Genomic DNA, 21,310 nt, shown 5'->3' with positions numbered 1-21,310 from the left:
TTAATTCATTGAATAAGATATCAATTAACAAAGATATCAATCAATCATTAACAAATGAGAGATACTAATTAATTATTGATAACAGTTAACGGGTCGATTGGTAACACATCCATCGAATATACTGTTATCACCTTGTTTCCTCTCCTCATTTCTCTCTCTTTCTGCAAATATTTATTAGGGTTCGTAATTCTTGCATGGCTGCCCTTCAGCCATCGGCTGAGGGGCAAGGATCTCCTACAGGAAAAAAAACTTTCTCCCAACTTTTCTCACAGCCTTCAACATCTCCTATCCAAATTCGGCAGGCAACTGTTTACAAAGGTGAAGCTGCGGTCATCTTCTCGAGAGCAGATGTGGAAAAACTAGCAGTGCCGTTTCGATGGGCTTTGGTTGGAAAATTTTCTCATGGGAGACCTTCGTTGGAGGATATTCGCAAGTTCTTTGCTTCTTTAAATCTAAAAGACCACATCTCCATTGGATTGATGGATTATAGACATGTCCTGATTAAGTGCTCTGCTGAAGTAGATTTTAACAGGATTAGGACAAGAGGGATTTGGCAATTGGGCAATTATCCGATGCGGGTATTTCGCTGGACCAGGGAGTTTCATGTGCAAAGAGAGTCATCTCTGGTTCCGATTTGGGTGGAGCTTCCAAATTTACCCATTCATTATTTCGATAAACACTCTTTGTTCTCCATATTATCTCCAGTAGGAAGACCATTGTTCCTGGATTCGGCAACGGCTGCTGGGACACGTCCTAGTGTGGCCAGGGTGTGCGTGGAGATCGATGTAGCGAAGATTGTTGTGCCAAGGATATGGGTAGCTGTTGAAGGAGAATCAGGATTTTGGCAAAAAATTGTTCCAGACAACATCCCGCCATATTGTTCATCTTGCTGGAGATTGGGTCATTCGTCTAGCAACTGCAAGAATAACGTTTCCAAGGGAGAACTTCAATACCACAATCATCAAACCAACCGGCTGCAGCAAGGTCCTAAGATACTTGGGGACAATCAGTATGGGTTAGTTATTACACCTACGGGCAACCCAAAAGCTGAAGGGAAATCAACAATGGAGGTTACGACATCGACTGAAGATGCGCGACCTGGTGCTGTTGCAGTCCAAGGAGCTTCCACATCTGAAATGGAGAAATCTGTTGGACCTGATCGGATAGCTGAGAAACAGAATACAACTCCTCCACAAGATGATAAGCTCAACTGCATTACTGCCCAAGCTCAAGCTGCCGAAGCTTCCGCTGCTGATGCAAATGGACAGTCGGTGGTTGATGATGACAGGGAGGGACCATTGCACAACGTTCAAACGACAATTGCAGGCCAAGACCATGCACATAATTGTGAAGGGTCCCATAATCTAGTGGAGCAAATCTTGGGAGATGTTCAACAGCAAATGGCCGACACTACCACATTGATTAATCATAATGCCGACAATCATAGTTGGAACAAAGGTGAAGGGTCCCAACCTGTTGAGGAGAAGCACTTGGGAGGTGAACATCTTCAACAGTCCAACACCACTGAGCTTGAAACTCTTTATGTCGACTTGTGTGGGGTCGAGGAGGAAAATTCCAAATCCGATGCGGTTGATGAAGCAGCTTTGCCAACTACAGCAGGGAATTTATCTCCAAGATTGGTTGTAACAAGTGAGAGGTCAGTGGAGCCATCAATTAACACTTTAAACATTGACCAATCTGTAGCTATGGAGAGGGATTGCCGACAAGAAAAGGTTAAAGGTGTGCGAGCTTACTTCCCATCCGACAGACAGCTACGTTCGGCAACATCATCCCATAACTCATTCCAGGTTTTTTCTCATGATTAGTGGAATATTTTGGAATATTAGAGGGGTAGCTAAGGCCCCTAATCTACGAAGATTGATTAAATTAGTTCGTACTCACCATGTTCAGTTTGTCGTGATTTGTGAACCAAAGTTAGACGAGTCCAAAATTGAGTCCATTTGTCTACGATTATTATTTGATCATACCTTTGTTAATAACTCGGGTGATATTTGGGTATTCTATAGTAGTCCTTTTATGTGTTCCATTGTGGGTAGATCGGAGCAGCATATTTCTATACATGTCCAAAGTCAATTGCTTTCTTCTCCAATCGTCATGTCTTTTGTTCATGCTAAATGCTCAGTGCAGGAGCGCCGTGTCTTATGGTATACCTTATTAAATGATAAGCCAATTTCTCTTCCTTGGTGCATTGGGGGTGATTTTAATGTTATATTAGCACCTCATGAAAAACGAGGGGGACGTCCATTTGCTATAGCGGAGGGGATGGAATTCATGTCTTTTATGGAAGAGGCCAGAGTTTTTGACGTAGGATTTTCAGGAGCTAGCTTCACATGGTCTAACAATCGGAGAGGAAGAGCTCGGGTTTCAAAGAGGTTGGATAGGTTTTTAGTCAATGGGGCTTGTTTGGATCTCTCAAACGCAATTTCTGTGCTTCACCTGGCAAGACATCCTTCAGATCATGCACCGTTGAAAATTTCATTTAAGGAGAGATCAGATCATACGCCACGGCCTTTCAGATTTTTGAACGTCTGGACAACCAAATCTGAACTCTTGGAGGTAATTCGATATGCTTGGAATCAAGATGTGTCTGGTTCTCCATTGCGTGTTTTGAGCTCTAAACTTTTGGCAACGAGGAGGGCTATTCAAACTTGGAACAAGCAACACTTTGGGAATGTATTTGATGCTGTTCGTTCTGCGGAAATGGGGCTTCAACGCGCAGAGGAAGCTATGGATCAATATGCATCGGAGGAATGTCAGGTTGAGCTTAGCAAGGCTCAGGCGGAGTTGCGACATGCATTGTCAATTGAAGAACAATTTTGGAGCCAAAAAGCCAGGGTCAAATGGCTTAAACACGGAGATCGTAATTCAAGGTATTTTCATGCGGTAGTAAGACAGAGACGGGCTCAAGGAATGATTCACCGCATCAAAAAGTCAAACGGTGTTTGGGTGGACAAGAATGATGATATAGCAACTGAGGCAATAACATATTTTTCTGACCTATTCACGTGTTCTTTAGAGTCATCTTCCGATTTGCGGTACCTAATTCCATCCATAATCTCGGAAGAGGACAATGAAAAATTGGAAGAGGTTCCTTCGATTGAAGAAGTCTATCGAGTCGTGAGATCAATGGATGGGGACAGTGCTGCTGGCCCAGATGGTTTCACAGGTAAATTTTTTACATTTGCCTGGGAAGTTGTCGCCCAAGATGTATATAATGCAATACTCAGTTTTTTCTGTGGGGCAGAGTTGCCTCGATTCATCACATCTACCTCCATTGTGTTAATTCCGAAGATGCCAAATCCTCAGGATTTTTCTCAATATAGGCCCATCAGTCTGTGTAACTTCTTCAACAAATTATTATCCAGGATCTTAGCTGATAGAATTGCTTATGTTCTGCCCAAAATTATTTCACCCCAGCAGACAGGCTTTGTGAAGGGGCGCAATATAACAGATAATTTTCTGCTAGCTCAGGAGATAGTTTCGGGTATTGGGAAAAAAAATAGAAGAGGCAATGTGGTAATGAAGCTTGACATGTCTAAGGCTTATGACCGGGTGGCATGGGATCATATTATTGATGTTCTCAGGAGGTTTGGCTTCGGAGAAATATTTATTGATTTAGTATGGCGATTGATCTCTAATGTCTGGTTTTCGGTCATTTTAAATGGGGCATCTCATGGTTTTTTTTAAATCTACGAGAGGCCTCCGTCAGGGTGATCCTTTATCGCCTGCTTTATTCATTATAGGGGCTGAGGTGTTATCTAGAGGACTGAATAACCTTGCCATGCAATCGGGTTTTGTGGGATTCAAAGTCCCGTATGCATGTCCTACTATAACTCATTTGGCGTTTGCGGATGATGTTCTCATATTTGCAAACGGATCCTCTTATTCTCTAAAGGTTATCATGCAGGTGCTAGAGGCTTATCAAAGGTGTTCGGGTCAGCTAATAAATGTGCTAAAACTTGTTACCTGGTTCATCCATCTTTACCACCGGCAAGACGAAGGGTGATTGAACGTATCACCAAGTTTACCTGGCAACCATTTCCAATTCGGTATTTGGGTTGCCCCCTTTACTTTGGGAGATGCAAATCATCATATTTTGGAGAAGCGTGTCAGTCTATTCTAGGGAGAATTATATCATGGAAATCAAGGATGCTTTCCTTTGGAGGTAAGATAGTTCTAATCAAACATGTCTTGGCATCGATGCCAGTACATCTGATGTCGGCTGCGGTTATCCCGAGTAAGGTATTTAGAACTATTGAAAAGGCTTTCTCGACCTTCATATGGAGCTCTTCACCCGAGGAGTCGAAATTTCACTGGATACGTTGGTCCCATATGTGCTATCCGATAGATGAGGGAGGAGTTGGATTTCGGAAGCTACAAGACATCTATACAGCTTTCTCATTCAAACTTTGGTGGAATTTTAGAAAGGGTTTGTCATTGTGGGCTGAATTTATGAAAGCAAAATACTGTAGACACCTTCATCCTTGTCAGGTAGAAATCAAGGCAATTGACTCCGCACTCTGGCGCAGGATGGTCAATGTGAGTCGACAAGTGGAATTCTCTATGCTATGGATTGCAAAAGACGGCGCTTGTCATTTTTGGTACGACAATTGGTTGGGGGGTGGTGCTTTGTTCCACCAAGCGACCGTTGTCCCACATTTGTCTTTTGCTAATTTCATCATCAATGGACACTGGGATGTGAATTTGTTATATCAGATAATGCCGAGGGAAATGGTGCCCTCTATTTTAGAGCACCCGATTCCAGAAGAAGGGGGTGAATCTGAAGTCATTTGGACGCTCACAACATCTGGAAACTTCTCTATAGCTTCGGCATTTCGGGATATTAGGCAGGCCCGCAACAAGTCTATGGTCTTTAATACAATTTGGCATTCTCAGCTCCCTTTCAAAGTTTCATTCTTCATGCTACGATTGTTGCTGGGGAGACTGCCGGTTCCAGATCGGTTATGTAAACTTGGTTTACATTTACCCTCAAAGTGTTTTTGCTGTGCTTCGGCATCTGAGGAATCAATTGAACATTTATTTTCTAATGGCCATATAGCGTCGACAGTTTGGCACTATTTTGGAGCTTCATGTGGTTTGTCCTTTCCAGGGTCATCTTTGAGGCCCCGTATAGTGGGTTGGTGGCTCAGCTCATATGATTCTGAAATACAACGATTTATTGGGCAGATTCTACCCAGCATTGTCTGTTGGCATATTTGGAAAGCAAGGAATAAAGCAATGTTTGAGGATGTTCAGATGAGGCCGCTTGCCATTTGTCGTGCCATTTTCTCGAAAATCCAGACCATGGTGGGAATTCATTTCAAACAAGTGTTCAGAGTACAGTCATTTCATCATTTGTATGATTGGTCGTATTCTTCTCATACTGAGGTTACATACAAACTTGTTCGTTGGGAAGCAAAGGAATCCGATTGGTTCATATTAAATACGGATGGCTGTTCTAAGGGCAATCCAGGAGTGAGTGGAGGCGGTGGGGTTCTTCGGGATTCAAATGGCATACCTTTGATTGGCTTTTCGGCATATCTTGGGGAAACTACAAGTCTATGTGCAGAGGTTCGGGCACTCCTTATTGGTCTTCAAACTTGTGTACATAGGGGTTTTCAAAATCTCTATGTTCAATCGGATTCTTTATTATTAGTTGGAATTCTTCAGAATCACATTCAATGCCCCTGGAAGATTCGACGAGAGAATAGGCAGATTTGGCAGTTGGTGAAAGATCCTGATCGTTTTTCGCATTGCTATAGGGAAGCTAACAAAGTTGCTGATGCGCTGTCCAATGTGGGCGTATTTCATCCAGAGCATCAAGTCAAGCTTTACGAGGCCTTTAATTCGTTCCCAACTATGGCTCGTGGGGCCATTCGACTTGATAGATTAGGAATGCCTTCAATTCGGAAAAGTAAGCGTATGAAGGGCTGAGAACAAAGGACAACTGGAGCTAATATGCGGTTGAATGAGAAATGGAGGTTTTGTGTTTGATTTATTACCTTTTCAGTCGATTTGCTGTACTTCGAATTGGTCTTTCTCAGTGTGTAAAATTTGCTCCTATCTATAAAATAAAATAATATTTAAAAAAAAATATTCTTGAACAAAAAAAAAAATTAATTATTGACAAAATGTCAATCAATTAATCAAAATATCAATCACCAATCATTATCTAAAGGAGATGTTAATTAATTATTGACAAAATGTCAATCAATTAATTATGATATCAATCACTTTAGAATCAATCAATCGATTGATTGATTTGATTGATTAATTCATTGAATAAGATATCAATTAACAAAGATATCAATCAGTCATTAACAAATGAGAGATACTAATTAATTATTGACAAAATGTCAATCAATTAATCAGAATATCAATCACCAATCATTATCTAATGGGATATACTAATTAATTATTGACAAAATGTCAATCAATTAGTTATGATATCAATCACTTTAGAATCAATCATGTGGGTCATAATTACCTCAAAAAGAGGCAAATCTTATACCGTGATCATAGCTTCTCCTCGTAGTATTCGCTTGAGTGATTGAGCAAGGAAATATGAGCTCAAGATTGTTCACTTCACCATGTTGTCCTCTTTTCATAGGTTAGCTAACGAGGAACTATTGTCTTTCATCTGTGAATTCTATTCGGTGGTCTAAATGTTTCCTTTGAATGGAGTTTCAGAGGATGACCTACAGATGAGATGTTTCATATACTATCATAAGGATCGTACAAAATTATGATTACTTTGCCTAAAAGATCATTGAGAATATGGGAAGATATCTACAACATTTTCGTGACAAAGTATTACTCACTTCAAAAGGCCATCAATTTGAGAAACAATATCTATACTATTGCTCGGATGAAAGGAGAGCTGATTCATGAAGCATGGAAACAATTCAAGCTACCCCTCACTTAGTGTCCCCTACATCAATATTCTTTGGTATTGCAAGTGCAATTCTTATGTGATGGGTTGTCATTAACAACCCAAAATATGGTGAATATTGTAGCTGGAGGTTATATTGGAGACAAAACCCAGAGGACTTGGTAGGTCTTTATGAGTTGCTATTCAGTAACTCCCAGTAAAAAGTAATTCGGAGGGAAAGAGTAGGAGTTCATGAAGTGGGTACATCAATAGATTCGGGTTCATAGGTTGCTAAATTGAGTCATCAGATACTGCTACTTATAAATTGAGAAACTCAATCTCAAGAATCATGCTCATATTATCACATATACGGGCATAGTACTGTTGACTACTACAATGGAGAATATCCTACCATAGTGAAAGATATGAATTTTGCTAAAGCATATGGTAGGCAAAAATTGCAGTCAAGGAATGATCTTTTTTTTTTTAACACGTACAATAAAAGGTTGAGAAATCATGCTAATTTTTCATGGAGAAATCAAGGGATCAGACCTACGGAACCACCTGGGTTCCAAAATTAGTAGTAGACCTCTCAACACTCTCCCCAGCCTATTTAAGAGAAAAAGTCTAATTTTGAAGGAATGATGCTGCAATACATGCAAAAACTGGATCAAGTGATTGATCCAACAGACTATCTTATCCAATCCCAATAAGCATCAATCCAGAATGTTGAGAGGTAGGTCGGTCAATTAGCAAAAGCAATAACAGAGAGAGAATGGGGAAGATTGCCCAACAAAACAAAAGTGAATTCCAAAAAGACTACTGTAGTAGCGACCTTTCAGTCAGGAAAGTATTGGATGATCTCATTTATAGTTAAATCTAATGAGGCATGGAAGAAGAAATATGCAATAGAGATTGTTCATGAAGATGAAAGAACTAGGAGTAAAATGCAAGAGTTGGGCAAAGAAGTTCATATAGAAGACCATCCTGTCAATTTGCTTGCGGTTAAAGGTTATGAGCCACCCATTCTACACCCTCAAAAGCTCAAGAAAAAAGCAAACGAGTGTCATTATCAAAATTTTTTAGAGATGCATAAAAATTTCCAAGTGAATATGCCTTTTTTTTAAGTTCTTGCAAATATGCCATCATACGCAAAGTTCTTAAAGGAAATAATCTCGAACAAGAAGAAATTAGAGGACTTCACAAGGATATCCCTTACTGAGGAGTATAGTGCAATTCTATAAATTCTTCTTTCTATCAAGATGAGAGATTCAGTGAGTTTCAGCCTGCCTTGTTATTTTGAAGATATTTTATTGATAAATGTTTATCTGATCTGAGCTTTAGTGTTAATTTAATGCCCTTATCATTTTACAAGAAATTAAAATTTGCTAAACTTGCACCTACAAAGATGATTCTACAACTTGCGGATTGTTCAACGTGATAGCTCATTGGTATTGTAGAAGATATGTTGGCTAAAGTTGTAAATTTTACTTTTCTACCGATTTTCTTATTCTTGATATGGAACAAGACACTACTATGCCTATTATCCTTGGTAGAACTTTCTTAGCTATAGGAGGGGCTAACATAGATTTGTTGAAAGGAAAGTTAATTTTAAGGTTTAGTAAGGAAAAATGAGAATTTAATGTTTTCAAACCCTTAAAATGCTCTTTTTTATGATGAGTCTTATTTGTGTATTCATGTTATTGACAATTTTCATAGTAAGGAACATGTTACGGAGCAGGATTTGGGGACTAGGCCTTCCTTCAATCATTGCCAATTTACTTCTTTGGTGGTTCGAAAGCAAAATAATGATAAGAAGAATTATGAATTATTTTACGCACATGCAATGAATGAAGTAAGATTATTTTCCCGGTCTCGATGAAGATATTAAATTTAGTCCTTATTGGGAGGCAACTTGATTTCTGCTTTTACGTTATCTATTTTCCTTTATTTTCTTATTTTTGGGATGGGTAGTGGTGTTTAGTAGTATAGGATTTTCACAATATAATCAGAAAAATGACCATCATACAACGTTGAAATATGGTAGGAGCATTGCACGATTTGAAAAGTATCCTTCCAAGGACAAATGTGCCATGGGACGAGTGGATGTAGCTTTTTGTTGATCCCAGGAAGTTATAACTATCTAGTTATAATCTGAGGATACATCAACAAAGTAATAAAACTCATAACCAACTAGCCTCTCCAAAATTTGATCAAGAAATAGCAATGGAAAGTGATCAAGACATGACAATAGAAAGTGTTTCTTTAGTTTAGCAATATTGAACCAATGGCTACATTTGGTACGATTTTTTTATTCGATCCAATTTGTGATTGGATAGTTACAGATTCATGAATTTTGAATAATTTTGCTGGATTTTTTATGTGAGAAGGTTCTTAATCACCTAGCTTGAACTAGAGTTTGAAAAAGTTATGGTGAAATTTGATTATTTTTCTGTTTTTTAATATTTTTTAAGCTTAAAATGTTTGATTTCATCTACCAGAATTGGGTGGTTGATCGTTAGTTCATTGGAATCTCGTAGGTGGTTGGGTCATGGGGGCTAGAGTGCCTGGAAGATAAAAAAGGAAGGGAATATGAGGGTTCAATGTGTCATTTAAATTAAATTAAATTAAATTAGGGTTCAATATAAAATATAGGAATTTTATTTTAAGTCCTGACAGTCAATGTCGTTGGCTAGCGTGCTTTGGAAACTTTCCTAATCCATTTTCTTGGTGGATTTTGCTCTTAGGAAAATCTGTACCTATATATACTATACATCATCAGCATCAGCATCTACAATATAAATCATATATTCTTTAGTGATAGATAAATGGCTGATAACATTCCTATAGGGTTTCGTTTTAGACCTAGTGAGGAAGAACTGATCTTCCTACTCTGGCTGAAGGTTACAAACCAGCTTGATGAAACGGACCATGTCAAGAAGAAGATACTTTACGGTGAAGGTGCAGAACCCTGGGATGTTTTGGGGGATGATGATGTTTGTTGGCAATTCTATGATGACAGTGGAAAAGGGGCTAGTACAAAAAGAATGGTCTATGTCTTTACCAAGTTGAAGAAATTGAGTTCCAAGAAAACTGCGAGAACAACTAGTTTGGGGACGTGGGACGGAGAAACAAAGTCGTACCCAGTTGAGGATATGATTACTGGCGAGGAAATTGGTTCGAGGAGGATGCTAAGTAATGTTCTGAATTCAGGTTCAAAAGGGGTGAACGGTGGCTGGATAATGCATGAGTATTTGGTCGATGGTGCATCATTGAATGGGTTAAATAGCAGTCATAATACTGATTATGTTCCTTGCAGAACAATAAAGGAAGATTCTAAGTATACCAAAGTCAAAGAATCTAGAAAGAAAGGAAAGATTGTGAAAGAAAAAGAGGTTGGAAATTGTGTACGCCGTGAAGTTGTCTTGGGCAAGAGAAAGATGAGTCTTGGGCAAGAAAGTTCACAAGTGAGTAAGAGATCGTGTAACAATCCTAGGAATCCAATGGATGAGGCCAAGAGTTCGCTAATAACGACTCAGGCAATTAGACATATGGAACTGCCTAATTTGGTTAATTGTGACTATGATGGAGATACAAGACTGCTACAAACATATACAGGTCTATTGCTGGATGAGGGTGTACAGTCAATGACATATTGAAATGGTGATTATTTGGGATCAGTCGTCCAAGAAGAAGCTTCATCCTATACTGAAAAACATTGGTTCAATCTGACCATTGTTGGTACGGAAAAATTCAGAACATATATGCGAAAATCTTGAAAATTCAAAACAGCCCTTTGAAGTGCAAGTCTATGAACAACCATCATCATCAGTTGATTGTGATGGCCAGATGATTACCACAAGTCACGAAGGTCAAGTAGCGGAGGACAGCTTGTCAGATTCAATCACTTGGGAGGATATTTTGCAATCCATTGAAGAAGGGAACAAAGACAAATTTGGAAGATTGCCATTACCACCAGATGAATGGTTGCAAGTAGCCATCCCATGTAGTTGATTAGCACTAAGATTGCGAACTCCAAGAGGCAAAGTTGATATCTGGTGACTACTTTGTTCTTTTTGTGGTTTCATTCTTGAACATTGGATGTAGCATATTTTTATCTTTTACATATTAATGAAGTTATTTCTATCTGCACTCACTTGTCCAAGCTTTTCTTGTCATATTCATGCTTTGGAATTTAAATGAGAATGCCTTTTTTTTCCCTAAATTTCCTCCGCAAATCGCAATCATTTTGCTTGTTTGTTTATTTACTCTACTTGCTGCTTTGGCTTGTTCATAATTTTGATTTTTTCTTCTGAATTTGTCTTCTTAAGATTGAAATTTATGAATTTGGGTACTTTATATTTTGTCTAAAATAGCTTTAGGAGATCAAAATCTACTATGCTGGGCGTTTTAAGGCGAAAAGTCGCTTCGATGCTGCTTCTGCTTTGGTATTTAAACTTCAATTTTTGCATGTGTGTTTAGATACCTGTATTCATATATGCTTGAAGGCAGAACTTTTTTTTTTTGGTTTTCTGGGGTAAGAATACTGATCTCATTTGTGTTTTTTGCGGACCAGATTAAGAATGCATAATCAAGAACTGACAAATGTGCCTATTAACAAACAACTCAATTAGTAGTGCCTATGGTGATTGGTCTTGTGATTCCAAAATTTAGATTTTCCATGTACTTTAATTGATGCTTTAGGTTGATTTTCTTACAAATCTAGTATTATTTTGGAACTGCACTTGGTGTACGTTAGAGGTACAAGTATTAGTATGTATACTTACCCCAAAAAACAAGTATTGTTATGTATATATGCTTCAGAACAAATAATGTGCCTCTTGATATGATATGTTGATTCATGAATACATTAAATAGTTTTTAGGGTTCTAATTGATCTTAGAGGTGTAAATTACCCATGATTTCACGAAATATAACCAAATTTTAATGGTTCCACAATTTGTTTATAACAAAAGTTTTTAAAGATTGTTTGTCCATCTTCTTATAAGTATTTTGATTAATTTTATGTGCACTGATCATGTATACATTTTTACCCTTAAATGCATGTCAAAGTTTTTGCCGCTTCATTTTTATCCCTATATAATGGGTTTCGAATCTTCTGTCCTTAAATTAGTCTCTATCCCCTCCGTTCATCTTTTTACAACTGCCATGTATCTCTAACTTTTTGATAACTCAAACTCAAACAAACTAATAATAATTAGCTTCTTCCTCAAAAGTTTACTAAAAAAGTTTACCCAAGTTTGAGTAAATTTGTCAACTGATTATTATCAGTTTATTTGAGTTTGGATTATCAAAAAGTTAAAGACACGTAGCAGCTGTACAAAGAAGAGATAGAGGGGATAGAGACTAATTTGAGGACAGAAGATTCGAAATTATAATCTTTTCTGTTATGAAACAATTAAATGGGAGTGAATGTCCATTAAACTCTCCTATGTTTATTAAGCTTCCTTATGCCTATTGAATTCCCTAAAAGATAAAAGAGTTGGTATAGATGAAGGTTTGGTTTTCCTATACAATCAATTTTGTAACATCTCTTATATTTAGAGATTAATCTTTTCATTTTATTCAAGTGTTCTCTATAAATAGAGAATAGAGATGAGAGGTGATTGAACATCTCTCGGTAACCTTCTTGATGGTTTTGAATAGAAGAAAGAATAGTTCTCTACTTTTATCGGCTTCTCTCTATTTTATTTTATCCCACATCTTGTTATTTTATTAGTTTTATAACACGTTATCAGCACAAGACTCTATTTCTGAGCAAAAATGAATCACAAGGCTCTGTCAAGATTCTACCAATATCGAATCAACAATTGGGTATTTTTCCGAACAACTTTTGACTATATATTGAGATAAATTTCTAACTTATAAATCTATTTCAATTTCTTATGGCTAACCTTACAAAACAAGAATTCGTACCTCTTGATATTTCTGAAAAAAATTATTTATCATGGGTATTGGATGTTAAAATTCATCTTGAAGTAATGGGTTTTGGTAATACTATTGTTGAAAAAATGAGTCCTCAAACCAAGACCATGCCAAGGCTATGATTTTCCTTCATCATCATTCAGATGAAGGATTAAAAATAGAGTATCTTACTGTTAAAGATCCTCTTGTGCTTTGGAGAGATTTGAAAGAAAGATTCGACCACCTGAAGTTGGTCGTTCTTTCAAAAGCCCAATATGATTGGCTTCACTTACGGCTACAAGATTTTAAATCTGTCAATGAATATAATTCAGCCATATTCAGAATTACTTCTCAATTATCATTAGGTAGTGAAAAAGTCACCGATGAAGATATGTTAGAAAAAATATTTTCTACTTTTTATGTCTTTAACATGCTCCTGCAGCAGCAATATCGAGAGAAGGGATTAAAAAAATATTCTGAACTCATTGCATGTCTTCTCTTGATTGAACAAAATAATGAATTATTGCTGAAAAATCATGAGTCCTGACCGACTGGTGCAAGTCCATTCCCTGAAGCGAATGCGACTCAATTTTAAAATTCTGATTGAGGTCGTGGACGTGGTCGTAGAAGTAGCCGTGGACATGGTCGTAGCCGTAGATGTGATCATAGTAGATTTGTGCCCCATGAAAATTATAACCGTGGCAAACAACAAAATATGTCCCAAGAGATGAATAATAACTACGATCAGAAAAATGGAGAAAAAAAAGTTTATGAAGAAAAATGCTATCGGTGTGGCATGGAAGGTCATTGGTCCCGTACCTGTCATACAGCTGACCACTTTGTTGACCTTTATCAAGTATCTTTGAAAAAAAAGACAAAAATGTCGAGACAAATTTTATCGACCAAAAGAATGATTATGATGATAGGAATGATGTTGATATGACACATCTCGATGTAATTGATTTCTTTGAACATCTTGAAGATGTCAACAAATACCCTATGATTATTTAGATATTTTATGATACTTTATATCTTTCATGTCTTTTTTTTCTATTTAATATTTATTTTCACATCTTTATTAATATTTATTTTTGTTTGAAATTTTCTTTCTGAAGAAGAATTGGATATCAAATATTTAGGATTAAATAATAATGATGATGACATTTGTATCATTGATGGTGCTACTACGCACACTATATTGAAAAATAAAAAATATTTTTCTTATTTGAAAATGGGAGAGACAAATGTTAATACTATCAGTGGTGGTGCAAAATTGATTTAAAATTCCAGAAGAGCCATTCTATTTCTCCCTGCAGGAACTAAAATTGTCATAAATAATGCATTACTCTCTCCCAAGTCTCATAGAAATTTATTGAGTGTTAGAGATATCCGCCAAAATGGATATCACCTCGAGATAATAAATGAGACAAATGATGAATTTTTATTAATTACAAATACCATTTTTAGGGGAAAATATGTATTAGAAAAATTACTTTCACTTTCTTCTGACTTATATTATGCACAAATTAGTGCGGTTGAAATTTATCATTTAGTAGACCAGAACTCTATTTATTCCAATAATTTTATAATTTAGAATGATCGTCTCGGACATCCTGGATCTATAATGATGAGACGAATAATCGAGAATTCGCATGGCCACTCATTGAAAAATCAAAAGATATTAAAAGCAAATGAATTCTCCTGTGTTACTTGCTCCCAAGGAAAATTAATTATTAGACCATCACAAGTTAAAATTGGGACTAAATCCCCTACATTTTTAGAACGAATTCATGGTGATATATGTGGACCATTTCGGTATTTTATGATGCTAATTGATGCATCAACTAGATGGTCACATGTATGTTTGTTATCTACTCGCAACCTAGCATTTACGAGATTACTTGTTCAGATAATTAAATTACGAGCACAGTTTCCTGATTATCCAATTAGAAGAATTCGTCTAGATAATGCTGGTAAATATTCATCACATGCTTTTGACGACTATTGCATGTCCATTGGAATAACTGTTGAACATCCTGTAGCCTATATTCATACAAAAAATGGTCTAGCTGAGTCATTTATTAAAAGACTTCAATTAATTGCTAAACCATTGTTGATGAGGCCTAAACTTTTTTTATCTACTTGGGGACATGCTATATTACATGCAGCAACACTTGTGAGAATTAGTCGACTAGTTATCATAATTATTCTCCCCTACAATTAGTATTTGGTTTTGAGTCCAATATTTCTCATTTAAGAATATTTGGTTGTGTGGTTTATGTTCCTATTGCACCGCCCAAACGTCATAAATTGGGCCCCTAAAGAAGATTGAGAATATATGTCGGGTATGAATCACCTTCTATAGTTAAGTATATTGAGCCATTGGTAGGTGATTTATTCACTACAAGATTTACAGATTGTCATTTTAATAAATCACATTTCCCGACATTAGGAGGAGAAAAAGATCAACCGAAAAAGGAAATCCTGAAAAAAGAAATCATTTGAAAAATGTCATTGGATTTCCTGGATTCTCGTACAAAAGAATGTAAACTAAAAGTTCAAAAGATCATACATTTGCAAAATATTGCAAATCAATTACCAGATGCATTTAGTGACTCCAGAAGAGTCACCAGATCACATATTCCTGCTGAAAATGCTCCGATTAAAACAAATGTCCCTGAAGGACAAATCACAAGTGCTAATGAATCTAAAACACGCTTGAAGCGTGGGAGACCTCTTGGTTTCAAAGATAAAAATCCTAGAAAGAAAAGAGGATCAAATGAATCAATAATTAGTGACAAAATTCAACCTCCTGAAGAGGTCGCTCCCGAAGAGCCAACTCCCGAAGAGAATGAAATTTTTGAAAACTCAATAAATTTTGTTACTATAAGAAAAAATTGGAACCGAAGATAAATATTTGTTGATATTACTTTTGCATGTAATGTAGCACTTGATATTACGATAGATGACGAGGATCATGAGTCTAGATCGGTTGATGAATGTCGGCATAGAAATGATTGGCCAAAATGAAAAAAATGCTATATAGTCTGAATTAGATTCACTGGCTAAAAGGTAAGTTTTTGGACCTGTAGTCCAAACACCTGAAGGTGTAAAGTCAGTTGGTTACAAATGGATATTCGTGAGAAAAAGGAATGAAAAGGATGAAATTGTGAGATATGAAGCAAGACTTGTAACTCAAGATTTTTCACAAAAACCTGAATTTGATTATGATGAAACATATTCACCTGTAGTGGATACGATCACATTTAGGTATCTCGTAAGTTTTGCAGTGCATGAAAAACTAGATATGCGTCTGATGGACGCTGTCACTGCTTATTTGTATGAAAATCTTGAAAATGATATTTACATGAGAATTTTTGAAGGATTCAACATGCCTAATGCATGTAAATCAAATCTTAGAGATGTGTATTCTATTAAATTACAAAGGTCTTTGTATGGGATCAAGCAATCTGGATGTATGTGGTATAACCGCCTCAATGAATGCTTAACTAAAGAAGGTTATATCAATGACTCAATATGTCCATGTATTTTTATCAAGAAAAATGGATCAAATTTTGTTATAATTGCTATTTATGTTGATGATCTCAATTTGATTGAAACTCCTGAAGAGATCCAAAAAGCTGTTAAATTTTTGAAGAAAGAATTTGAGATCAAAGATTTTGGAAAGATAAAATTCTGTCTTGGTTTGCAAATTGAGCATTTAGAAGGTGAAATTTTTGTCCACCAAACTGCTTATACCCAAAAGGTATTAAAGCGATTTTGTATGGATAAAGCATATACATTAAGTACCACAATGGTCGTCAGATCACTATATCCTAATAAGAATCCTTTTTGGCCACGAGAGAAACATGAAAAGATACTTGGTCCTGAAGTACCATATCTCAGTGCAATTAGTGCGCTAATGTGTCTTGCTAATTGTACAAGACCAGATATATCATTTGTTGTGAATTTATTAGCAAGATTTAGTTTCTCGCCTACAAGACGACATTGGAATAGTATTAAACACATTTTTCACTATCTCCAAGGAATAACTGATCTTGGTTTATTTTATTCAAATAAATCTAAGTCTGAGTTGCTTGGATATGCTGATGCGGGTATTTATCTGATCCACATCAAGTACGATCTCAGACTGGCTATCTCTTTACTTGTGGTGGTACAGCCATTTCTTGGCGTTCTACAAAACAATCTTTAATTGCCACTTCATCAAATCATGCTGAAATAATAGCAATTCATGAGGCCAGTTGAGAATGCGTTTGGCTAAGACCGAGTCCCCCAGATATTCAATATGAAGAAAGATCAAAATTTCATACCACAAAATATGATGGAGATTCAATTTTTGAATGGAATATAGATGGAAGAGCCGAATATGAAGTATTGAACACTTTACAAGAAATGGGAATGGCTAGACTAGCTTATAAGCTTAAAAATATTCAAGAAAGAAATGTAGCAACTTTATTAGTATCAGGATTCACAGGACAATTAAAAAATTGGTGGGATAATGCTTTAACACTTCAAGATAAATTATCAATATTAGACCATACTCAAGAGATTGAAGATGATCAAGGTAACATTCAAGTTCAATAGATGCTGCAGAATTTTTAATTGTAACAATAGTAATGTATTTTGTAGGAAATCCAAAAGAAGAATTAAATGCTAATAAAACATTTTTAACAAATTTAAGATGTCCAACTTTGTCAGATTTTAGATGGTATAAAGATATGTTTTTAACTAATGTATTAAGAAGACCAAATTGTAATGCTTCATTTTGGAAAGAAAGATTTATTACAGGATTACCAAGTTTATTTTCACAAAGAATAATGGATAATTTACAAAAGGAAATGGGAACAGATATTATTTCATTTGAAAATATTACTTTTGGACAATTATTTGCTTTTGTGAAAAAAGAAGGTTTAATATTATGTTCAGAGTTAAAACTCCAAATTAAGTACGGTTCCAAAACAAAAGAAGTAGAATCATTTTGTGAAGCATTTGGTATAAAAAGAATAAAATCACCATCAGCATATAAAAAGAAAAATAAAAAGGATAAAAAATATAAAAAATATAAAAGATCTAACAAAGATGAAAAATATGAGAAAAAGAAAAAATTTTATAAAAAGAAAATTGTTTGATACAAATGTGGAAAAGTAGGACATAAAGCGAATAAATGTAAATTAAAAGAAAAATTGAATGAAATCCTTGCAGAAGATGAAGAAATAAAGAATAAATTAATAAATTTATTAATAAAAGAAAAGGAACAAAGTTCAGAAGACGATTATTATAATGACATGAGTACTTCAGAAAGTGAAGAAGATTGTCACTGTTCAAATAATCCAAAATACGTAAATGTAATAACAAAAAAGGAAGATAAAGAATTTTTATTAGATATGATAGAAAAAATTGAGGACCCTTTAGCTAAAAAAGAATATTTAGAAAGATTAAAGAGTTTAATTATACAAGAAGAAAAAATGCCAAAAATAATTGAACCATTTAGTATTTCAAAACTATTAGATAAATACCCTAACATAAATAATATGAAAAAAGAAACTACTAAAGATCTTCAAACAGAAATTAATAATTTAAAAATTCAAGTAAAACAATTACAAAAAGAAATTATAGAATTAAAAACTAAAGACTTAGAAATAGAAGCTAAAATGACATTAATAGAAAACCAACCTTCTACTTCAAAACCTCTATCCACGGAAGAAATAATTATTTCAGAAAAACCATTGGATGAAAAACAGTATTTAAATACAATAGAAAAAATAACGTTTCAAAAGTGGTATGCTTTAGTTACAATAACAGTAGAAGATTTTAAAGAAACATATGCAGCTTTATTAGATAGTGGAGCAGATTCAAGCTGTATAAAAGAAGGAATAATCCCTACTAAATATTGTGAAAGAACAAAAGAAACATTAATAGCAGCAAATGGAGAAAATTTACAAGTAAAATATAAATTCACAAAAGGGTCAATATGTAATGATAATTATTGTATTCGACATAACTTTCTAATTGTAAAAAATATAAGTAATGATATAATTTTAGGAACACCATTCTTAATTCAAATATATCCATTTTCAGTAGGACATGAGGGAATTTCTACTAATATTATGGGAAAAACTATTACTTTTAAATTTTTAACACCAATTAGACAAAGAGAATTACAAATGCTACAATCATCCTCTATTTACAAAACAATAAATACTATTACCAAGGTAAAACAACATATAAATTATATAAAGGAAGAAAAATCTTATTTAAAAATCGAAGAACAACTGAAAGAAATAAAAATGCAAAAAAGAATTTCAGAACTAGAGGAATTAATTAAAAAAGAAGTTTGCGCAGACATTCCGAATGCTTTTTGGGATAGAAAACAACATATGATAAAATTACCATATGAAAAAGATTTTAATGAGAAAAATATTCCAACTAAAGCAAGACCTATACAAATGAATAACGAATTATTAGAATTTTGTAAAAAAGATATACAAGTATTACTGGATAAAGGATTAATAACACCCTCAAAATCACCTTGGAGTTGTGCAGCTTTTTATGTCATGAATCAAGCGGAGAAAGAAAGAGGAGTTCCAAGATTAGTTATTAATTATAAACCATTAAATAAAGTTTTGCAATGGATTAGGTATCCAATTCCAAATAAAAAGGATTTATTAAATAGATTATATAATGCAAAAATATTTTCAAAATTTGATATGAAGTCAGGATATTGGCAGATATTAATAGCCTCTGAAGACAGATATAAAACAGCATTTACAACACCCTTTGGACACTATGAATGGAAAGTAATGCCATTTGGATTAAAAAATGCACCTTCAGAATTTCAAAATATAATGAATAATATATTCAATCCGTATAGTTCATTTAGCATAGTTTATATTGATGATGTATTAATATTTTCAGAATCATTAGAACAACATTTTAAACATTTAAATATATTTCTAAAGGTAGTTAAGAAAAACGGATTAGTTGTTTCAGCATCAAAAATGAAACTATTCCAAACTAAAGTAAGATTTTTAGGACATGATATAAATAAAGGAACAATAAAGCCAATAAATAGAGCTTTAGAATTTGCAAGCAAATTTCCAGATGAAATAAAAGAGAAAAATCAATTACAAAGATTTTTAGGATGTTTGAATTACATTGCAGATTTCTTTTCTAAACTAAGATAAGAATGTGCTATATTGTTTGATAGACTAAAGAAAAATCCTAAACCATGGACCGAAGAACATACTCAAAAAATTAAATATCTTAAAGGAAAAATTGAATCATTACCATGTTTATGTCTTCCTCATCCTAAAGCTTTTATGATAATCGAAACAGATGCATCAGAATTAGGATATGGAGGAATTCTAAAACAAAAAATAGATGATCTAAAAGAAGAATTAGTTAGATTCCATTCAGGAACTTGGTCCGGTCCACAAAAGAATTATTCTACTATCAAAAAGGAAATTTTATCTATAGTACTATGTATATCAAAATTTCAAGATGATTTATATAATAAAAAATTTTACTTAGAATAGATTGTAAATCAGCGAAAGAAGTTTTACAAAAAGATGTTCAAAATATTGTTTCAAAACAAATATTTGCTAGATGGCAAGCAATTTTATCTGTATTTGATTTCGAAATAGAATTTATCAAAGGAGAAAATAATTCTCTTCCTGACTTCTTGACTAGAGAATTTTTACAGGGAAATGGAACGTGAAACCCACAAAGAATACATTCGCAGGCTGAGAAAAGAAAGGGACGATCCTATTCTTCAAAGAAAAGATAAAAACATTTCCCATAGATATCATACTTACTATATTAAAAATTCACAAGGACAAATTCAGCCTATTCCTCATCATCAAATTCAAAATCATTCCCCAGTTTATATTAGACCAAGTTTTTGGTCTGTTCAGACTCCAAAAGAAAAAGCCTTTCTTCTCAAAAGACAAATTAATTCCAATATTATTTTTAAAGATGTCCTCAAAAAAGCCGGTCATCCTCAAGAAGAGATTCAATATTATGACCAACAAATTAAACAGCTTCGAGAGAAACTCAACAAAATTATTTCTTGACTTTGAATTTTGCAGGATCATGGATTCAAAAGCAAGAAGTTCTAGACCTAAGACTCCTCAAGACTATGAGATGAGTCTTACTCCTGTAACTCAAAATAGATTCCAATTATTGCAAGATTTTCCAGCATTGACTTATAGTCAAGCTGCTCGTACCCCAACTTCCTCTCAAATAAGACCAACTCAACAAATTCAAAGAACTCCTGAAAAATCCAAAGAAAATTCATATTTTACTAAACCATTCACTCAACATATTACTTTGACTAGATTCCAAGAAGTCCCTCTTTATAACACTCTCAATTCCTTTACTCAAAGAATCTTTCCTTCAAAATGTTTCTGGCAACCAGATGATCCGTCTAAAAATATGGATTATTATGAATTGATCCTTACAGATACTCAATCT

At 34.7% G+C, this 21,310-nt stretch overlaps 1 protein-coding gene across 1 annotated transcript; it reads left to right on the top strand.

The window, feature by feature from the left end:
- The first annotated feature begins 2,115 nt into the window (after positions 1 to 2,115).
- On the top strand, positions 2,116 to 5,955 carry LOC113782274. The gene is made up of 2 exons (XM_027328169.1): positions 2,116 to 3,697; positions 3,929 to 5,955. The coding sequence occupies exons 1-2, from the start codon at positions 2,116 to 2,118 to the stop codon at positions 5,953 to 5,955; spliced, it is 3,609 nt and encodes a 1,202-aa protein (XP_027183970.1).
- Positions 5,956 to 21,310: the final 15,355 nt, after the last annotated feature.

Source organism: Coffea eugenioides, chromosome 9 (assembly GCF_003713205.1).
Source record: "Coffea eugenioides isolate CCC68of chromosome 9, Ceug_1.0, whole genome shotgun sequence".
Classification (NCBI taxonomy): Eukaryota; Viridiplantae; Streptophyta; class Magnoliopsida; order Gentianales; family Rubiaceae; genus Coffea; species Coffea eugenioides.
The sequence above is the reverse complement of the archived record's forward strand: the minus strand, read 5'-3'. Positions and strand labels throughout refer to the sequence as shown.

Bases quoted from the DNA above. Each gene is read 5' to 3' on its own strand.
- LOC113782274 (XM_027328169.1), top strand. From the start codon at position 2,116: ATGTCTTTTGTTCATGCTAAATGCTCAGTGCAGGAGCGCCGTGTCTTA. The intron at 3,698-3,928 runs GTTTTTTTTAAA...GTTATCATGCAG, and splicing joins TTTAAATGGGGCATCTCATG to GTGCTAGAGGCTTATCAAAG.